Source organism: Brachyistius frenatus, unplaced genomic scaffold (genome assembly GCF_029030835.1).
Source record: "Brachyistius frenatus isolate BFR_SWC_R1_liver_20210118 unplaced genomic scaffold, ASM2903083v1 Contig_197, whole genome shotgun sequence".
In the NCBI taxonomy this organism is placed as follows: Eukaryota; Metazoa; Chordata; class Actinopteri; family Embiotocidae; genus Brachyistius; species Brachyistius frenatus.
This window is the reverse complement of record NW_027210796.1, coordinates 441,091-461,235: the sequence shown is the minus strand read 5'-3', so window position 1 is coordinate 461,235 and position 20,145 is coordinate 441,091. Positions and strand designations below refer to the sequence as shown.

General features: G+C 39.1%; 1 protein-coding gene across 1 annotated transcript in view; it reads right to left on the bottom strand.

Moving 5' to 3' along the window:
- aass (aminoadipate-semialdehyde synthase) overlaps positions 1-20,145 on the bottom strand; it is a 40,397-nt gene extending 20,252 nt beyond the window's left edge. Inside the window, exons 1-14 of the mRNA XM_069718726.1 lie at positions 20,020-20,145; positions 19,392-19,623; positions 18,970-19,146; positions 15,950-16,034; positions 14,757-14,824; positions 14,404-14,550; positions 14,238-14,316; positions 13,567-13,694; positions 12,980-13,128; positions 12,043-12,165; positions 6,411-6,522; positions 6,135-6,194; positions 5,504-5,571; positions 256-377 (exon numbers count right to left, since the gene is read on the bottom strand). Of these exons, the coding sequence (XP_069574827.1) occupies positions 256-377; positions 5,504-5,571; positions 6,135-6,194; positions 6,411-6,522; positions 12,043-12,165; positions 12,980-13,128; positions 13,567-13,694; positions 14,238-14,316; positions 14,404-14,550; positions 14,757-14,824; positions 15,950-16,034; positions 18,970-19,146; positions 19,392-19,610 (1,537 nt within the window). The 5' untranslated portion in view covers positions 19,611-19,623; positions 20,020-20,145. The remainder of the gene's footprint in view (positions 1-255; positions 378-5,503; positions 5,572-6,134; positions 6,195-6,410; positions 6,523-12,042; positions 12,166-12,979; positions 13,129-13,566; positions 13,695-14,237; positions 14,317-14,403; positions 14,551-14,756; positions 14,825-15,949; positions 16,035-18,969; positions 19,147-19,391; positions 19,624-20,019) is intronic.

Genomic DNA, 20,145 nt, shown 5'->3' with positions numbered 1-20,145 from the left:
TCATAAAAGGCAATTATCTTTCTCCCACTACCACAGGAACAAACTCAAATCTCAACTACTGCATGTGATCCCATAATTGAAAGTGTGGAACTTGGGTCACATGACACGAGACTGTCCTGCTTGGTCCTGAAGGTTTTGAGACATAGTTGACTCATTAGTCAACATTTGAGCATAGATTGCGTTATTGCATATATTTAAAATATTTACATTATTTAAAATGTAAAAAGCTTTTCAATGTTTCTGTGACAAACTCACCCACAGTGACCTGGGTCTTCTCATCCCGAGTCAGATACTCAACGACGGGTCCAGAGACGTACCCTGACCCCAGCAGCAGTACTCGCTTCATGCCAGCATTCTTCATGATCTGAGCCTTCTCCCTGAAGGACAGGCATGCCGAGTTAGAAACCTGTTATCATAACACTTCAGTCAGGTTAAGTGACAGTGTTTCCGTTTAACAGGCTGGGATCAGATTTATGAAATTTGGACAATGTCAGTTTCTAAAGATGGAAGCAACACAGGGAAAGTCAGAATTTAAAAAAGTGAATAATTCCTGTGTTCATTAAAGATGACAGCTGTTTCGGTGCCTGCAACTGCATCATTAATGTTCCATTTCAGTATTTACAACTAACTAATTGCATTCCTTATTTAACTATCAGTCAAAACCTAAAAGAGTTTCTATTGGGTCAATTCTTCATCCAACTAGACAGTTGGATGAAGAATTGACCCAATTCACTCACAACACAGAAGGAATCGAACTGTGATGCTTCCTTCTGGTCCTTAAAACTGGATGAATGAATTGGAACCAGTCTAATCATCCACCAGTGTTACAGTCTTTCTGGCTAAAACATTCAGGCCACTCAACTTTGACTCTTTACACATTTTGTTTTTAAATCAAAAAGCAACCAATACAGCATAATTTTAGCCTGCATTCAGTTAAAAGTTTCTCTTGCCAATCTTCAAAATGTATAACTTTGGATTAAAAAAAAAAAAAGTGACAAAATGAAATCATTGTTAAGTTATTTTGTGAACAATGTCAGTGTTACCATACTAAATGTGACCCACTTACAGCCCAGAAGTCACAGCATCAGTAAATTGAAAGTTTTTTTTTCCTGCAAAGTCTTTGAATTACGTAGTGTGCAATAACTTGAATCCTGAAACTTTAGCCAATAAATGTGTACTTTTACTTAACTTTTCCATTAGCAGTCCTTGTTACCAGTTGTGGTACAATACAACAAATCTACTTTGACAAAAATGTGTTTTAATAGTGCAATTAACACGTTTAAAGTTACCCACAGCTTAAAAACATCTTTGAAAGAATGCAGCTCAAAGTACAATGGTTTTAACTTTTTGTTGTTTTGATGGATCCAATTTTGATACATTTGTCTTTATCCTTTAATAAATGAATTACCATTTGCCTGTGAAAATCTCAGAAGGATGAATGTAAACATCTGTGTTGTAACAATGCTACGTGTACACAGTCAAAGTGGCAGCAAAACTAACAATTACTAAGTGACTGATGAGGATCTGGACTCAACCGGGAGGAGAGGAAGAGGAAGGCCAGCAGGGATGGGCGGGAAGAGCACAGGGAGAAAATCATCAAAAGAACATCTTGAAAATAATGTTTGTATGAAATATCCGTTTTAAAATACCAAATGCCTGAAAACCACATGTCTGATCAAAAGTAAAATGGTTTGTCTCGTGACGTCCACATCTCACAATTACTTTGAAAATGACTTGTGGCCATAAGTAAAATGTTTTTTGGTGTGCCATCAATTTATATGCAAACTATAGTTAATATCAAATATTTTACATTGCTATTTTGTTAAATATTTAACTTTTAGTCATAATTGAAAGTCAACTAAAAAATTACATTTGGTTAATATGTATTAAGAATGAAGAATTTTGGTAACCTAAAAGCAATACTAAAAAAAATAATCATAATAATCAAATAATAATCACTTGGATATTAAAGACAAAGAAAGATAGATAGATAGATAGATAGATAGATAGATAGATAGATAGATAGATAGATAGATAGATAGATAGATAGATAGATAGATAGATAGATAGATAGATAGATAGATAGATAGATAGATAGATAGATAGTCAATACCAAACTTAACAAAATTACTTTCTAATTAAGACATCTGACTTTATGAAGAAATATATGTGAAATGTTTTCTGAGCATCAGGGCTGTATCCAACGTTTGTAACAACTACATATATATTGAATAAAATGAAAAAGTGGTAAATATTACAGGAAAAAAAAGTTTAGAATCTGACAATGCATTCACAGCCAATTTCTGTTTTCAATTTACAGTGTCCTTAACAATGCATAATATAATGCTCAGAAAGTACTGAGGAGTGATCAGTCTTTTAAATAAACTGAGAGTTCTTCTTCAAACAACTGTATTCATTTGCTGCATGGATTCTGTGTGCATGCCAGATTATCTTTACACAAGAACAACAATAACACCAGCATTATAATACTAATAGAGGCATCACCCAGAGTATCCTGTGGCATTAATATGCCACCACCAGCTACAACCAACCCCCGCCAAATCCCCCAGGAGTCAGACCCGTGGACTCGTTAGCTGTGCCCTAATTAGAAGCGACATTGCATAATGGCAAAAGTCGCAGCGTGACTGACTGGAGGTCCGCATGGCACTTGTCTTCTTAATTAAAAAAATAAAAGATAGTTGTTCTCTCAGAAGGATTTCTCCCCAAGTTTACATATCTTAAGGAGCCAAACTTAATCAAAAGGATTAAGATTTTGGTGGCATGGCTTGTCTGGAAAAATGATACTTAGGATCAGTGAGGAAGAAATGTAATCAAGTCTTAGAGATGGCCTAAATATGTGTGATCGGAACATTTCTTGAGGATCGACTCTCAAGACAAGGCTGAAATCTCTTTAATTAAGTTGTTAATAGAGCTACATTGAGCCTGATTGTTAATGATCCACAAAAAAATATATCATTACTGTTATGGTTTAAGGAGTCACAATAGATTTTATAGGCACATTAAAATGTTTTTCAGTGCAATATTCACTGAAGTTAGAGAAAAGCAAGAAAATAAGAAAACTGCATAATCAATCCACACTATATAGCCTGCGAAAAGTATTAAATCAGATTGAAAAGATAATACTGAAGAAATTAATGTTGAGTGGATTTTCATGAATTGCAATGAAATGATAACCATGCAAATGAATAATTTCTAAAAAGTCTGATTTTAGAGAAATCAAATACGCTGTTTTAAACAAAACCAGAAAAGATGGATTTAATCTCTCAGTTGAGTATGGAGATTTGTCTAAGACCCAGAGTTTACCACAAAAATTGGAAACAAGGAAAAACTGCTAGCTCCTTTGTTAAAAGTTAAAAATCCTAGTAATATTAGTAAGACTGACATATGAATTACTAATCATTCAAAGTCTGTCTCGAATGAAAAACATGTCCTTGTTCCCACAGTTGAATGTTTAAACTTTATTGTGCTGAATGATGTACATGCACCGTCTTCCAGGTTTAACTAGTTTCATCATAATCATCTGCAAAAGAGGGTTGGGAGGATCTTCTATGATCATTGAAAATATAATTTTAAGGGCCTATGAGCATGTTTTGTGTTGCAACTCTATCTTAGTCTGATGCATCTTTCACAAGTACAATGAAACCTAAAGCGTCCAAAGTGCATACACTAAGAACGGACTTTTCTGTGAAGTATGAGACAGTTTAGAGAACATTTTGAAATGAAATATATTTGCATATAAATAATTCAGACATTTTTAAAGTGAGAGAAGGAGTAGATGTTATTTAAGGGATTTTTAGAAGATAATTGGTTTTTTTTTGTGTAGAAACCATGAGACAAAAATTATTGTTCAAAGTAGAGTATATTATATACATCTTATAACATGTCTGGCAGGACGTTTTATTATCAAAAGTACAACTCTGTCAATACAATATTTGATCAAATAACTTTTTTTTTCTAGTTTTTCACATTGCCAAATCATACTTAGAGTAGAGTAGTACATGCTTAACATTTTCTGAGGATCTGGGTTGGAGCAAAAATTTTGAACTCTACCTGCATAAAATATTGTATATATTGAAAAAGTGGTACTTTAATGAAATATTAGCCACAGGGTGAAATGTTTAGATTCACACATTTACAGCCAATTTCTGCTTTCAGTTTACAGAGTCAAAAAACTGGAAGTGTCTTTAACAGTACTCACTGTTAAAAACAGTACTGTCTATTTAGTGCTCAGAAAGCACTGAGGTATGACCTCTGAAAGGCATGCTACAAGTGGCTGGGGACTGACATGTCTCTCCACAAAATCTCAGTACATATGACTGTTGTTATATTATGTTGTTCACCTAATATGACAAAACACCAAAGTTGGCCATTTTATTTAATTTATTTTACATATTTGTAGTGTTTTTTTAAACATATGAAATCAGATACACAATGAATAGCTTCATTTAATTATCTGTATCAACAGTATTTGTTCATTGCGTTCATAATCTTTGCCAGTCATAATGGCTTTGAACCATTTCGCCAGTTTTGTTGACACGCTGTAGTCCTATTTCGAAATAAAACATTTCTCAGAAAATCCTGATATATTTGATTGACCGGTTTGGAGTGTTTTAAAGGTTGATATTTTTTTTTCTCTCTTTTGATGGTGGGAGGCTAGCAGTTTGCTCACAGTTCCAGTCTTTGTGATAGGCTACGCCTAAGTGTCTTGGACCCATCTCTGTAATGGATGCAGAAAAATTGAATTGCCATTGATCTCATTTGGCTCCAAATTTAAAAAATGCATGCTAAAACAAGGCGAGACAAGACGAACTGATGCGACACAACGGGTTAAGGCGTTTTTTGTAAAAAGTGAGAAGAAAAGATTGTTTCTACCGCTCGATGCCCAAGGGCAAACTCCCAGCTTCTGCAGTTGGCTAGCAACGGTGGCCTATTAGCACGCAGGCCATGCAAGGTGTTAATGCCAACACCAGAGGGTAGCACTGTGCAGGAACAACCACAAGGTGACAGTTAGTCACTGGGACTCCAGCTTTAAGCACTGCTGGCTAGAGGGTGCTAAAACATGACAAACTGCAATGCTACAAAAAAGAGTTAAAGACTGGAATAACAAAACAGGATACTAAAAAGCACAAATATTTCAAAACTTTTAGTGAGTTATTAAACTGTGACTAATGACCTCTGCAGTTTCGAAAGCTAGCTTTTACAACATAAGAAACAAATGGCAAATGTTACCTGTCTCGTAATCTTTACACATTTCATCCTTAGTTTGGTTGCAATAACTCACAGATGGAACAGGTGTGTACCAAAGTAACATTTTGAAAGTTTTTATGAACATTTAAATGAGAAATATTCCAAATTATCAACAAATACAAACACAAATATCAAACATTCTACTGAGACCATTTTAAAACCTAAAATTGACACCAAATATAGCTAGTAACAGTTCATACATACTGAATACAGTTACAGTCCAAAAGAATCGTACCTTCTTTCTCGAAGTTTTTCAATATACTCAAACTTTGGGGTTAATGCTCCATTAGAGGTGATGACAGCCTTGAGGGATGAAAAAAATTTAAAAGGTGGCATCAAATCTCACAAAACTCCTCATTATTTCAATTTTCTCCACAAAAGTAAAATAAATCTTACAATATATGAATAAAGATAGGAGGTAATGAAGGCTGTGGATGTGTGAATGGTCTTCTGTCTCTAAAATGCTTCTGCATGGCAAAAGCAGCGTTGGCTCATGGTCATCCTATTATTTAGAGCTATCTGACATGCCAAACTGAAATACATAACTAATCAGAATTAAATATAACTAGAAGTCATGACCTAGAGAATAGTCACATTATCCAGTAGAGCCCCGAGTCTGTATGTTAAGTAACACTTGTTTTAAAATGACACATATACTCAACATATTACTTGCTTCTAATTCAAAATGCAGGTATATTAAATGTCAAATTATACAGAGATAATAAAGACACATGAATTTGCTGCTCATTTATGCACACATCAGCTGGAAATCAATGGGTAAATTGCTAAATTAGAAATTTAAGATATATACTTCTATAGCAAATCCAGTGATACATTTTTACTACAACTCCCCTTAAGCTACTTACATCTCTGACTTGCGGGCTGAACTCCTCTTCCTCCAACAATCTGGTGGCGTCTGAAGGCAGCTGGTAATGAGAGAAATTTACCAAAAATAAAGAAACTGACGAGAAAATTAGTCATGGCTGTCAGGGACTTTTTATTCACCATGTGAAACCTGTCACAGCTCTCTCCCAGAGCAAGCTCAACCGAAAGCCCGGCACAAGCAGAAAGCACCAGATAGAGAGACAGAAACCCAGCTGCATCGCCAGGTTGTCTCCTTACTTTAAAATCAGATGTCTTACCATCTCCCAGATGTATGGAAACAGCCGGTCTCCAAAGTACTCTGTGGCTTCAATGGGGAGCTGAGCAGGAAGGTTGTCAATGGAGCACATGAGGATTCCGTTTCCCTCCACACTACCGGGACCACAAACAAAATATTGCTTATTGATTGATACCTTTAGTACATTGCCAACAACTACTCATCCTGTAGACCGTATTGACCATATTCTGTGTTGTTTACACTTACATGACACTCACTTGTTATATTAGGTAGTCGTAGTTCAAGTTACTGCAATCTTGCAATAAATCCTGTCTTCATGCAGGTTCTAATGTGCAGTTTTTTCTTGAGACTGTTTTTTTTAGAATGTTGACTCAGCATTATATCATTCTTATGAATCGTGTTGTGTTTTGTGATATTGATTTGTGTTTCCATTATTTTATCTACCCCAGAGACTATATTCAGACACGTATGACATGAAAGCTCCCAAGAAGTGTCTTATGCTGTGTACCAAACACGAAGCGAATTACTCCCGCGGAGCGAATAGGGATGAGCGATTACAGCATTATCTGTATCTGTATCTGTTAAACCAACTAAATTATCGGTATCCGTACTCGGGTGGGGCGGGGCTCAATCCGGGAGTGGGCAGTGCTAAAACCAGAAGCGGTTGCAAAGTAACTGGAAGTTGCTTATTGATATGGGTCGTTTAGAAATCGCTAAATGTATTCTTTATTAGAAAGATATTTAAAGAAGAGCCCCAGAATTGAGCTTCAGAGCAATGTTTTTAATCACAAGAGCAAGAGAACTATTTACAGACCAGGTTTTATATATATATAAAAGTTGCTATATTTATTGTTATTGTTGAAAAATGTCAGGCTCGTCATATACAATTTTTTATAAAAATAATAATATACTTTACTTTGTATTTTGTTCAGCAAATAATGTGTGTGTCTGTGTGTGTGTGTCTGTGTGTGTCTGTGTGGGGGAGGGGGGTTATTGTTTTATTAAATAAACTGATGGTAGGAAGCTGGATGATTTATGCAGACAGTCCACATTGAAATATGCATTCAGCCTAACACTATGTTCTCACTGAAAGCGGTCAGCTGAGTGAAGATATCTGAACGAGGTAGGAGCGGGCCGATGGGAAAAAAAAAAAAGGACATACAGAGGCAAACCGGCAGAAGCAGAGTTACGAGTAATTCGGCTGAAGATATTTTAAAGAAACCTGATTGAAACAACGCAGAAATGAATCAACGCGAGTTGTAGTTGATCGAGTACATGTCTGATCCCTAGCGATTACATACAAAGCCAATGCAAAGACGCGAATGTCCGCGCATTTGCGTCCGCCGAAGTTGAAAATATTTAACGCCCGTACTCGTGCGAGTAATGTGGATGTTCGCCTCGCGTTTGGTCTGTACACCAATAGAAATGGGAACTGCCATCTTTCTCTGTTGATGTCATTTCAACCAGACAGGCTTATTGCGTATTGTGGACAAGAAGCGGGAGTTCAATACCACCCCTCCACCCCAGGTCATACGCTATGAGCTACAGACAATCAATGTTTAGGTCGGTCCCACATTTGGGTCAAACAGAAGCCAGGACCTTAATATGACATCTCAATCGTCCAATCACTACTGTGAAGATTCTGGTTTCACTTTTGTGAACTTGTACTTTTGTCGTTGATCTTTATTTATAATCCATGATCGACACCACCTATTAAGGGCAGACTAAAAAACAGAAACACCTCTTAGAGTAGTGCAAATAACAATTCTTATGTATTACTTTTAGCTCGGTGTACCCAACAGAGGGCCGAGGATTGTGCAGTTCATAAAGCAGAATGGATGACACAAACTGATGACAGGTCTTTGCTCTTTTTCTATTTACATTTCACCATCAGAAAAAAACTCCCATTCCGTTAGCAAGTCTGCTGATGACATAGTGGAGATAGGGCAGATCACTGGCAATGATGACACGAGGGACATGTCACAATGACGCATGGCACCTAAAAAGGAAAACTTGCGACTTTCTATGTGGATGTCTAATCAAAATTAATGTGTAAAAGTAGTCAATTAAAGCAAAAAAATTCCTCGGCTTCCTTCCTAAGTTCTTTTAGCATCTTGGCGGTCATTTCATGTGTTCAGTGGTTGGAAGAACTACAGGCTAATTGAGTAGTCTGGGTTGCCAGGGGGCACTTCAGATGTCACACCACAACAAAAACCTGGACTCTTCTCTTGTATTGCAATTATATGTATGTTTCCAAAAGCAAAAACGGCATCCCAAAATCTAGAGGGGTTACGATGTTATGGACGGGGATACATTTTATAATGTTTCGGCTGACTGATATGACTTGCATTCATTTGAGCTAGAGTATACAGTCAAGAAATGCAGCAGAGCGAGGCAAAGACTGCGGCTGCGGCTGCTGAAGCCGTGCAAGAGGGTCTGGCCAGCGGGAACCATCTAGAAAACGGAGCTGCCAATAGCAAACAGCGGGTGGTTCCTTTGTTCAAAATACCTTCTGATGCCAAGAGACACTGTTTGTTGGAAGCGGTTTCCGATGACCATTACTATGTATGAACATTTCTCCCAACTTGGACAGCGGTATACTGGAGACCTTTTCCCAGGAAAGCGACAATAAACTGAAAAGGACAACTAAAAGCAACAGGGCTTGAGGGAACAGATGAACACTGAGTGACTATTTTTGTAACCTAACTATGTTTGGCCGACAAAGTGGACGAGGGTTGAGTTACACAGCGGCGCTGGACGAGCGGTTTTCTCAACAGGTTGTGTAGTTTGTGTTCACAAAAACTGGTCATTTTGCAGTATATGATCAGCACTAGTAGCTTCCTGATGCATAACCACCTTGTCTCTTGGGGTTTTCCTCACTGCAAACAATACTGTCTGTCTGCTTATCTTTTTTTGTTATTGTGTTGGTGGTACAAGGGCACAGATTTGGTATTTTGGGGTTAGGCGTCGAAGTGCTTGTACGCAATGCATCCTGGTACATGTAGGACCTAAGTTTAGCATGAAATTGCTGACAAACTCAGCTTTTGTAGTTAATATAGCACACCAAGGAATGAATTACTTCAATTGAATACATTTACCATCAACACTGAGTAGACATCCACATAAAAAGTGGCATCACTGAGGGACGAGACATTGTCCAGAGATCTCGGTGAGAAGGGCGATGCTTATCACATTAGATAGTTCAGAAGAGCCTCTCTGGAGCTCCATAAGACCCTGGCACTTGGGTGCTGTCAAAATATTTTGACTAGTGACATCAGCAACTGGTCTGGTAACAGCTTTGCTAATGGCTCAAATTCTTACAGAGTGTGGCGTATAACAGATCTACACTCAAGAGCTGGTAGGTTTGTGAAAGTTATACTATTTCAACCTTTAGAAAAAAAGCAAACACATTTATGCAACACAGAGAAATCAAGAAAAATATTTTTTTTTCTCAGATTATCAAGATGATGTCCGTCCTCTCACTCCGATACCTGTCTAGCAGCACATCGTCCTGTTTGTATCCTTCCCTTTGCCCTTAACATTTGTACTGTATATTTAATGTAGCCACTAATCATACGGTTAGCGGTTCGATCCCAGGTCCTCTTGTCCACATGCCAAAGTGTCCTTGGGCAAGACACTGGACCCCACAGTTGTTCCCAATGATAGGCAGGCACCTTGCATGACAGCTCTGACGCCATTGGTGTGTGAATGCATTATTGAGTGGGTGAATAGGAGGCAGACCATTTACCGTCAACTGTGATAGTACAGTTTGCTTTAAAATTGAACCATCCTATTATACATTCTAACATATATTTCCAAAGTCCAGACCATAATTACGAGGGTGGATGAATACATTCTGAGACTGCTCCTTTTGCTTTCAAACGATGCACAGCACCATAATGTGCATGGAACAGGACGAAGGCATAACCCATAAAATGTGTTACAAATTCCATTGCTTGATCAAAATCAGCACCCGAGTTATGCAAGTTTTTGTGAGCATTGGTACCCTGCAATTTCTCAGTGGAAAAGAGGGCGTGCATCAACATTTTTTGTCAAACTCTGAAATTGAGTAACAGATCCTTAAAATGCTTCAGGAAGCCTGTGGCGATGAAGCAATGAGAGAAATGTCCATTTCCATAGGAGCGGGAATGTTACAAAACCGGAAAAGGTGCATCGGGTCACACATGCAACCAGGTGGGTTTTTCTTTATCATTCATGGGGGTGGTGCACCGTGAGTTTGTCCCCCAGGGTCAGACTGTCCAACTCCACTTCTACTGTTAGGTTCTGAGGCATGAGGGACAACATTTAGTGTAAATGACCTGAAGCAATGGCACTTGGTTTCTTCAAAATAGAAATGCGCCCCCTCACAGCGCTTTGAAAGCGCAGCCTTTTCTTGCCCACAGTAACACAATCGTTACTCCCCACCACTCCTACTAGCCGGATTTGGTTCCCTGCTATTTCTCTCTGCTCCCCAAATAATTTGTCACAAACTTTCATGTGTGCTCTCTGCTCAAGTTTCATGTGCGTCAAACATTGCCAAAGCACCCGGACCACTGCTCACAAAATCATGTGAAACTTTGGTGCTGATCAAGTGTTTCATAACTTATTGATCCACTCCTGTATTTGGAAAGTGACACGTTTTGTTTTTTAGGCTGTCTGATTCAGCACTTTCAATATGAAATACAATAATGGATACTGTGTCAAGTCTCAGCTTTAATATGAGCGGGTTTACATCAATATAGGAAAAAATACACAGATGCTCACAAGAAAACTAGAAAATGGCAAAAGAACTGGTGGACAAAGGAGAAAAAGTGCTGACGATAAAAAAAATTAAAAAAAATCAGCCATGGTGAGGAAAAGGCCTGCACATCATGCCAAGAAAGTTCAGCAGGATGGAGGTGAATGTGTTTTCTTTTTTTGTCAACTATCAAGAGAAGACCAGAACCTCATATGATTCACCACAAGATGTAAACCCCTGGGAATTGATTTGGGGGTTAAATCTAACACAGTTAAACAAGTTATTTTTCTGCTGATGTAAAGCTACTTAACTAAAGCTGAGACTTGGTATATTATTGTAATATATACAAATTTCAAAAAAATTATATTTATTTCTTATTTTATTGTATACGTATTTGTAATTTTTTCTTATTGTGTGCACCTTTTTTATTTTTTATAACTGTGTTTCTATGCTGCTGTGACGACTAAATTCCCCCACTGTGGGATTAATAAAGTCTATATAGTCTAATATCCTTTACTTAAAAGTGAAGAGATAAAGTTCGGAGCCTGAAGCACAAAAACGATCGAGCTGTCCAAATATTCACGACAGTTTATGATTCTTTTGTGGCGTAAACTGAAATCAAATCAGGGGATAGAACAATGGTGCAGACATTTGATTAAGAAAATAATTAAATACTCAATATTTCAGTCAATGTTTTTCCAGGAAAGCTTCATTTGAATAAAAAAAAATGAAAAAATCTAAGTGTCCTGGTTAGGACAAACTAACAAAGCGACACAAATTACGTGACCGCCAAAGCCTACGGATCAGCTGACTAAAAGCACTTTTCTGACTCAAGGAACATTGACCCAAACAAAAACATGCACGTAATGTTGGCATGAGGACACATTGTGACATCATTAAGCTTTTTGCACCGTACCTGTCGTGATCGATGTGCTGGTCAGCGTCGTACAGGCAGAAAGGCTTATCAATTGTGGTGCACTCACTCATGAACCCTATGGAGCCACCAGGGTCAGCGGATATGTCGCAGATGGCCAGCAGCCTGTAGAAAGAGAGAGAAGAGACAGCGCTCGTGAGGTCAAGCGACATGCTCAACTGTCACTTTGTAAACATGTAAACATGCAGGCGGATATTTGATTCATGTAGAAATACAGGATGGACAAACATGGGTGTTCCATCCGTTCACAAGAATTTCTATCCAGCCTTCAGTGTGACAGGTACATCACTGTCATATGTCATAAAGCTGATAACAAATAGGAAAATATTGGATTAAATACTGGCTTTGTGAACAACTGAGGGGCATCTCTGCTAATCCTTACCACTAACGAACAGTTAGCGCCAAATAAACAAAGCAAAAAGACCAACAATTTTGTTTTATAGTAAATGGGAGCAACTTGGTGGGTTCAGTGTCTTGCCCAAAGACACTTCGGCACGTGTGGCTGGAAGAACTGGGGATCGAACCCCCAACCTAAAGATTAATGGGCAATGTCGATGCTAACTTTAGCTTTCCATATAGCATATATCAGTGAGCTGCTGCTCCCATAAATAAATATTAATAATGTTTCATACTTTAATTCAATTCACTTCCATTTTATTTATATAGTGCCAAATCCAAACACAGGTTATTTGATCGCACTTAACACAGTAAAGTCCGTACAACAGAACTTTACATCATTATACAGAGGAACCCAACGATTCAACAATTCCCACATAATCTTGGGAGGAAAAAACTTCCCTTTAAGGGAGAAAAACCTGACACGGGGAAGGAAAAAGTCCCATTTAACAGGAAGAAACCTCCAACAGAACCACAGCTTTGTAAAAATTTTGAAATTCTTCAGAGGTCGGAGTGTTCTTACTTGTGAGGCAGCTGTGGTGATCCCTCGTCTGCTGTAGATGAGGGTTTGGGTGGTCTAATAAGCTTCTGGGCATCCAGTCGTCTGAGGAGTCGGGGGGTGTGGGGCTCCCAGTAGACACCGTTGATCAGACAGGTTGTGTAGGGCGCGACCTGTGGTTAAGATGACACCATTGATGACAACATTTCTTAATGGGATGTTCCTCTGACGATGTTCTGTTCTTTGTGATATATTATGAGAGCCAGCATCGAATGCCAGATTGGATAAGTTATTGTAAAACTTATTTTCCGTTCAAAAAAATTAAAAAAGTAAACATTTTCTGTTTAAATAAAAAAAACTTCAATAAAAATCAATTTCAATTAATGGTAATGATTAAGATAATCATTAAGTCAACACAAATAAGCAACACGTTCCCTGTGGCACGTGCTTTGACACACCAACACAACCTTAGAATATGTTTAATACTGCTGACTGAAATAGAGGCCTCTGAGTGACAGACAGGAACAGATGGGAGGTTGACGAGAAGTGTTGTAACAGGGGTGAAGGGGTGGTGGCTGGGGTGGTGGTGGCACAGAAGCTAAGAAACTCACACTAGTCCTGAAGTCCGACGTGTACAGTTCTGGGTGATTCTCGTACTCCAATGGGTCATAGATGGCATCGCTCTTCCTCACCAGGTGGTGGTGTCGGCTCAAAACGGTGGCATACACTTTGGTCATATCTGACAAGAAACATGTTATCAAGATATGGAGCTGTGAAAGCTGCCTTTGTTCCGTACATATATCATGCCAAATGTGAGCACGATAACATACTTACATTAGCGTATCGTGCTTAAATGTTAGTCTGATGTTAGTCACAGTAAATTTATTAGCATGTTTACTGTAGCCATATTAAATTACCATTTGAGTGCTACTTTCAGTTGAAAATACATGAACTGACATTAGCATGCTAATGTATTATATTCTTTGGCTAACTGATGAGAGGGAACAAAAGCTCCTAAAATCTGCTCCAGGCTGCCTTTACCCCGAAAAGCATGAAACAACCAAATTTCAGATCGAACTGTTCTTTTTGTTTTTTTAAACTGTCCGTTGTGTGTCCCTATGCTATACTGTCTCAAAACAGATAATCAAACTGATCTATAAATTGTGGAAAGAGGAACCAAATACATTAGCTTCTGGTTTATTTTGCTTTGGTGTAGCGTTTTTTACAGTTTGACTCTACACTCTCATAAGGATGAGTCCATTAATGCCGAAGAATGTCATACCTCCCGTTTCAGAGACGTCCCTCAACTCATGAGGCTCAACGTATTCAACAGGAAGCTCATTGATGATGTCTTGGGCTCCCTGCAGGAAAGAAACTAGTCACATAAGAGACTCAATTTCCCCAAAAGTCATCCTCAACCTGACTTTTTTGACTGAACCTTTGTGTACCTTAGAGACATTTCCGGTTCCAGTAAAACAAAATGTGACAGGGCCGATGGATTCGGGCATGAGCCCCATGGAAATCTCATACCCACAATCCCTCACAGCTTGGATGGCCTGGCTGACGTTCCTGTAGTTATGAGCCATTCCAATGTGCTGTAAACAACAGAGGGATACGAAACACGTGAAAAACAGGAAGTAGCATTTGTGTCAGATTTAAGGCCAAAACTGTCAACAGGATTAGGCAAAGGTTAAATAAGAAATAATGTTAATAAAAAATAAAAGAAACTATTAAGTGCACTGCAGTTATGATGATACAGTTTTGGTTTTGAATCGAATTTATGAAAGATGGCCTCTGTTACCATAAAGGGAGTGTGGTGGCCAAGAGCCAAGAAGCGCAGTCCCAGTCCATGCATAATGTTAATCATTCCTGCAAAAAACAGGGAGAAATTCTCATTAAATCCAACTTCAACATGAGCACACAAACAATTTCATTTCTTCCTTTTACCTTTTCTTTTTGTTTTGCAATTTACATGTCTCTCTCCCACAGCAGGCTCATGTTTAATTCATAAAAATATTTTTTCTTGTCAGCAAACAGTGCTGCTTACAGTGAGAGTACATTTACATTAACCAAATGACAATGTGTACCTAGCTAACACAAGTGTTGATATATTTACTCCATAACCAAATATTTGCAAAGCTGAATCTTTAAACTGTTTGAAATCTGGATTTCTGTTTTGTAAATTTCCTGGAAATAGAATCCCAAACTGTCACCCGATAAGAAGCTGATGAAGCTACATTACTGCATTTCTGACCACCAGATTGGTTGCAAATGTAGGTCATCAATGATCAAATGAAATCATGCATGAATGGTGCAATGCAATTGCAATGTTTCACAATTACGTACTCTGAATGCTGAGGTCTGTGCATGTTGCGGAGGACTTTGGTAAGAACTTATTAGTCAAAAAATAAGCAATTTGAATATTTTTGCAATTATTATTATCGCCATTGTCTGATCAGATATCAATACACAAATTATTTATGCAGAACCAGTGGACTAAGGATGAAGTGCAAACAGAAAAACATTAATAAAATGTAAAAACAAAATTAAAAAAGTGAAATGTCTGAAAAAACATTCATAAACTATTAATAATAACATTAGTTGAAATGCAGAATGCACAGATCTGTTGAATGTGATAGTGACATACACACACAGCATATCTGTACAAGTTGATTGTGCAATAGCCAGAGGCCATGTCCTTTACTGTATAAATATGTACGGGTGGCATGTTAATGCAAAGTGACGAGAGGAAATGCAGGTGTGAAACCTGCATTGACAGTTTTTCCTGATTTGATTGGAGTTGTAGGTATTCATAGCTCGAAAGAGATATTGTTGTTGACCATATTGTTGTTTTTGTGGATTTTTGATTAAATTAAACTTACACTTTATTTGCGATGTGGATTGGACTTCCCTTATAATTAGGTAAAAGTTGATTAGAGCGTAAACAATAATAGATTTTGATTCAGCAGCAAAACCTGGCCATTTTTTTCATACCTGCAACACCGGCCCACTGACCAAAAGCGACGATCCGGTACCCGTTAGGATCGACCATCTTCTCGTAGTCAATAAGACGAACTTCCTGAAAAGACAAAATTGACTTTGACTTTGGGGGCGACTCTGAATTTGATTGGAAATTAACATCCAGACCTGGTCAGAGCATTTCCGTCTTTTTGGAATTACTGTGTATGGATGTCATTGACGAAGCATTTCATTGGAAGGAGGCTTGTGCATTTGAGAAATGTTTTAACCCAACTCTTAGCAGTGTGTGGAAGTTGGTCACAGTATTTAGTTTGCACCACTGACTTGATTCCAAACATATTAATAAGTTGCTCTAAATTTCTTCCTGCTTTGCAAAATGCAATCCAAATTACATCTACAGTCTCTAATAATCTCTTTATTTAAACTTACTGAAGTAGGCACAGGTTTCACCACTTTAAATTATGTTACTTCTACTTTGCCCTTTTTTTTTTCTTTTCTTTTTTTAATTGCTATCAGTCAAAAATGTCCTGGAGAGATATGTCACATAAGAGCATTCCACTGGCTGAAAAAGCATATTCCCCTCCAGTACCTGGAAGGCTTTTTATGTGCAACATCTAAATCTGTTGTTTTTTTGTTTGTTCTTTTAAAAGCAGCAAACATAGAAATTATCCATTTAATAAATAAGTACAGTATCAGTGTTAAAAACAGGAGGTGAGAGCAGTGGAAGTAGTAAAAAGCTCTGAATAGGAAGCTCTGAGTTTCATCTATACAGTACCAGTCAATGGTTACGGCACACCCACTCATTCAAGGGTTTTTCTTTATTTTTACAATTTTCCAACTTATTGAACAAAACTGATGACATGGCTAAATGTGTTTAGATTCGTCAAAGTAGCCATTGTTTTGCCTTTATGATAGCTTTCCACAGTGTTGGCCATATCTTAACCAGCTTCATGAGGTTGGACGACCTCGAATGGTTTCAAGTTAAGAGGTAAGCCTTGTCAAAACTGCTTTTGTCTGGAAGCTGGCACACTCTAACACAAGGAAAGCAATCTAGTGTATGCAGTCTAATGCAAAGATAACTCCATGATGAAACTAAACAACCCTTACAAAAACCCATGACTTAACAACAAACGGACAAATCTTAAGGTCAAGACTCAGGGTCACTCCTTTAAGGACAACAACAAAACATATTCTAAGGAGGCCATCTACATTAAAAGTGAAAAAAACCAAAAAAACATCACTCAACATAGGAGGAGGTCTGCAACACCACGTATCCCCCACCTAAAATGCTGTCCTTTCGTCCCTTTCGCAGGAGATTTACTAACATGATTCCCAACGATTGTTGTTTCAACACGGCCCCGCAACTCTCAACAGCTGTTGATGGCACATCACAACCAAGTGATGTCAACAGCCGAGCCAACGACGCCAGAGTCTAAATACCTGTGACTCCCCCAACAGTCAGTCAGAAGTGAAGAAGCCTCTTAGATGAGCGGGGTAATGTCTTCAACCCTCTACTACTAAGCGCACTTGCCCTTGATTCCATCCTTCTTGGATAACCATGACAATATTGGACAAGAATGCACACATTTACAATAAGCAGGTTACGACAAAGCATCGACACATTTTCTTTATTACCTGCACAGCCTGGATTCTCTTAGTAACCTGCACATTTAAAGGTTCAGTGTGTAACATTCATGATGATCTATTAGCAGAAATATAATTTTCATAATCACGTTTTCATTAGTCACATGAAAATTAAAATTAAAATTTTTTAAAAAAAATGCTATGTTTTCATTACTTTGAAATAAGCCCTTAAAATCTAACATGAAGAGCCGGTCCTTCTTTCACAGAGCATACCATGCTGTACAGGTATGTTTCTACAATATCTCTGAAGGAACAAAAACCTTATTTTATTTGGCTCTTTGTTGGAGTTTCATTGCCACGTAGAATCTCCTACAAGGTTGGGGGGAAAAAAGGGTGACAACGAGGGTGTCAGGAGTCCTGTTTTCCTCTGTTTCCTCTGTTTTACCCCCGATCACCTCTCCTCCTGTGTCCCCTCAGTCCCCTGTCTGCTTGTTCTGTGTCCTCCTCTCCTCACCTCCCGTGGCCACGCCCCTCACCGGTCCCAGCAGCTGCAGCCACTCACCCTGGATCACCACCTGCAGGTGTGCTGCATCTCCCTGATCACCTCCCCGGACTATATGTACCCTGCCCCTGCACTCCTCTGGTTGTCGGTTCATTAGTTAGTCACCCGTCTGTCCTGTTCCTGTTCCTCTGGCTCCTGTTCCACCTGCAGTGCTACCTGTCGGAGTCACCAGTCGGTGGAGTTGCCCTCCCGACTCGGAGGATTATAGACTCTGTTTTTTCCAGCGGTCCTGTCTGCTGGTCCGCCGGCTGCCCTGCCAGCCATGTCTCCCTGGATCAGTCGGTTGAGTTGCCTTCCCGACTTGGAAGCAAGTGGACACTGTAGGTGCCACCTTTTGGTTTGTTTGTTTGTTTTTATTTATGGAAATAAAGATTGTATTTTGGAACCGATACCCGAGTCTGTGAGCCTGCATTTGGGTCCTGGAAAAACACCACCACACAACAGAGGGATGTTGCCATTCTGTTGTGCAAAGTTGTGTGCCAACAAAAGTGGATTTTCTTTGCTTTGGTTTTGTAAAAACTGAGACCCAATAAAATAAAAACAGTCTATAGGATACATACACTGTATACATAGTACACTGGGCGCACATTATTATGAAAATCACAGAGGGACCATGTGTCCCACAAACACATCCACAATATCAACTGGTGGTTCAAAAGCTTCAGTTACAGCAGTCATTCACTAATAAATCCTACATGACATATTTTGTACCCATTTTTTAATATTTTTTTTATTTATTCAAATACAGAACTGGTGATAGCCTTCTGAATTTGGCTAAGGAAGAAAGTTTCCGCAAAAATATCTCACTATAAACGTAAGTAAACATATCTTTCAATTAGCAGTGTGCTGTATGGGGGTGAGGACCAGCACATTAATATTTAGGGCTTACCTTCTTCAGTAAGTCCTCCAGAAGCGCCATGTTGGCCTCCTGAGCCTTGATGGTGTGGGAGAAGAAAGCATAGGTTTTCCTCGGAATGATCTTCTCCTCCGGTGGCCTCTTCACTCCGATGATCAGTGATGCCTCTGAAATGTCCTCCTGAACGACAGCTCCGGTCTTCATGTAGTACTGAAAGCGAAGTATGCGTTGAATAGGAAAGCTGGCAGAAACGCTCACGACTATGGTGATTTTGAGGTAATTGTTTTGGTCTTTGAAACAACAGTTTCTAACAGTTAATCTAACACGATTATGTGTGAAAGTTTAAATAAAGTGGTAAAATTCCTAAAAGTCAGGTTCTGGTCCCAACTCCTTTTTTCTATCCTGAAATAGAGTTGAAATTAAAGGAAGTTTCTTTCCACTGTTCGGCGCCTCACCTTGTCATGGATCGCTCTGCGGTTGGACGGCTGGACAAGGACTTTCACGCCGGCATTGGTGAGCTCTTTGATGTGGCGCGGGGCGAGTGGCGCCCTCCTTTCCCAGGGGTTGACGTCCTCGCGGCGGATGGCCATGATGGCCCTGTGGTGCTCATAGCGCCGCTGGCCCGCGAGAAGGCTCGGCGTCCTCTTTCCGTGGTGCCTGAGGATTCTGAACATGGCTTCACCTTCCCTGTTTGGGAAAGACACGTAGCCACAGAATGCTGACCACGCCGCGTTTTAATCAAAGAGAACGTGAGTCATGACATGCGTCGGTAGAGAGACAATCGGACGTTCAACTTAAGTTTGCTGCTGGGAGAGCTGGTGATGAGCAGATGGTGCTGACAGACCAGAAGCAACACTAATTCAGCTGCTGAGTACCCCAAAACAACAACAGCACAGAATGAAAATCTGCAGGAATACCACGTTGATTTGAGTTTGCATTTTGTAACTTGTTGCTTTAACCTGTACTGCAACCATTATGGGTCAGTTCCGGGATCGGGTCAACACGTACGTATCAAGTTCCACTCATTAATTGAGTTATGCACACTGTAACAAACTATGATCAGCAGGACTGACTCGAACTCACCTCTCTGACCGGTTTCTGTTCACCACGCCGGCTCCTGACGAGGAAACGTGGCGACGTGTTCAGCGACTAACACAAGAGTGTCACACAGAGGCGAGAAGAGCTGCAACTTCACACGGCGGACCTGTG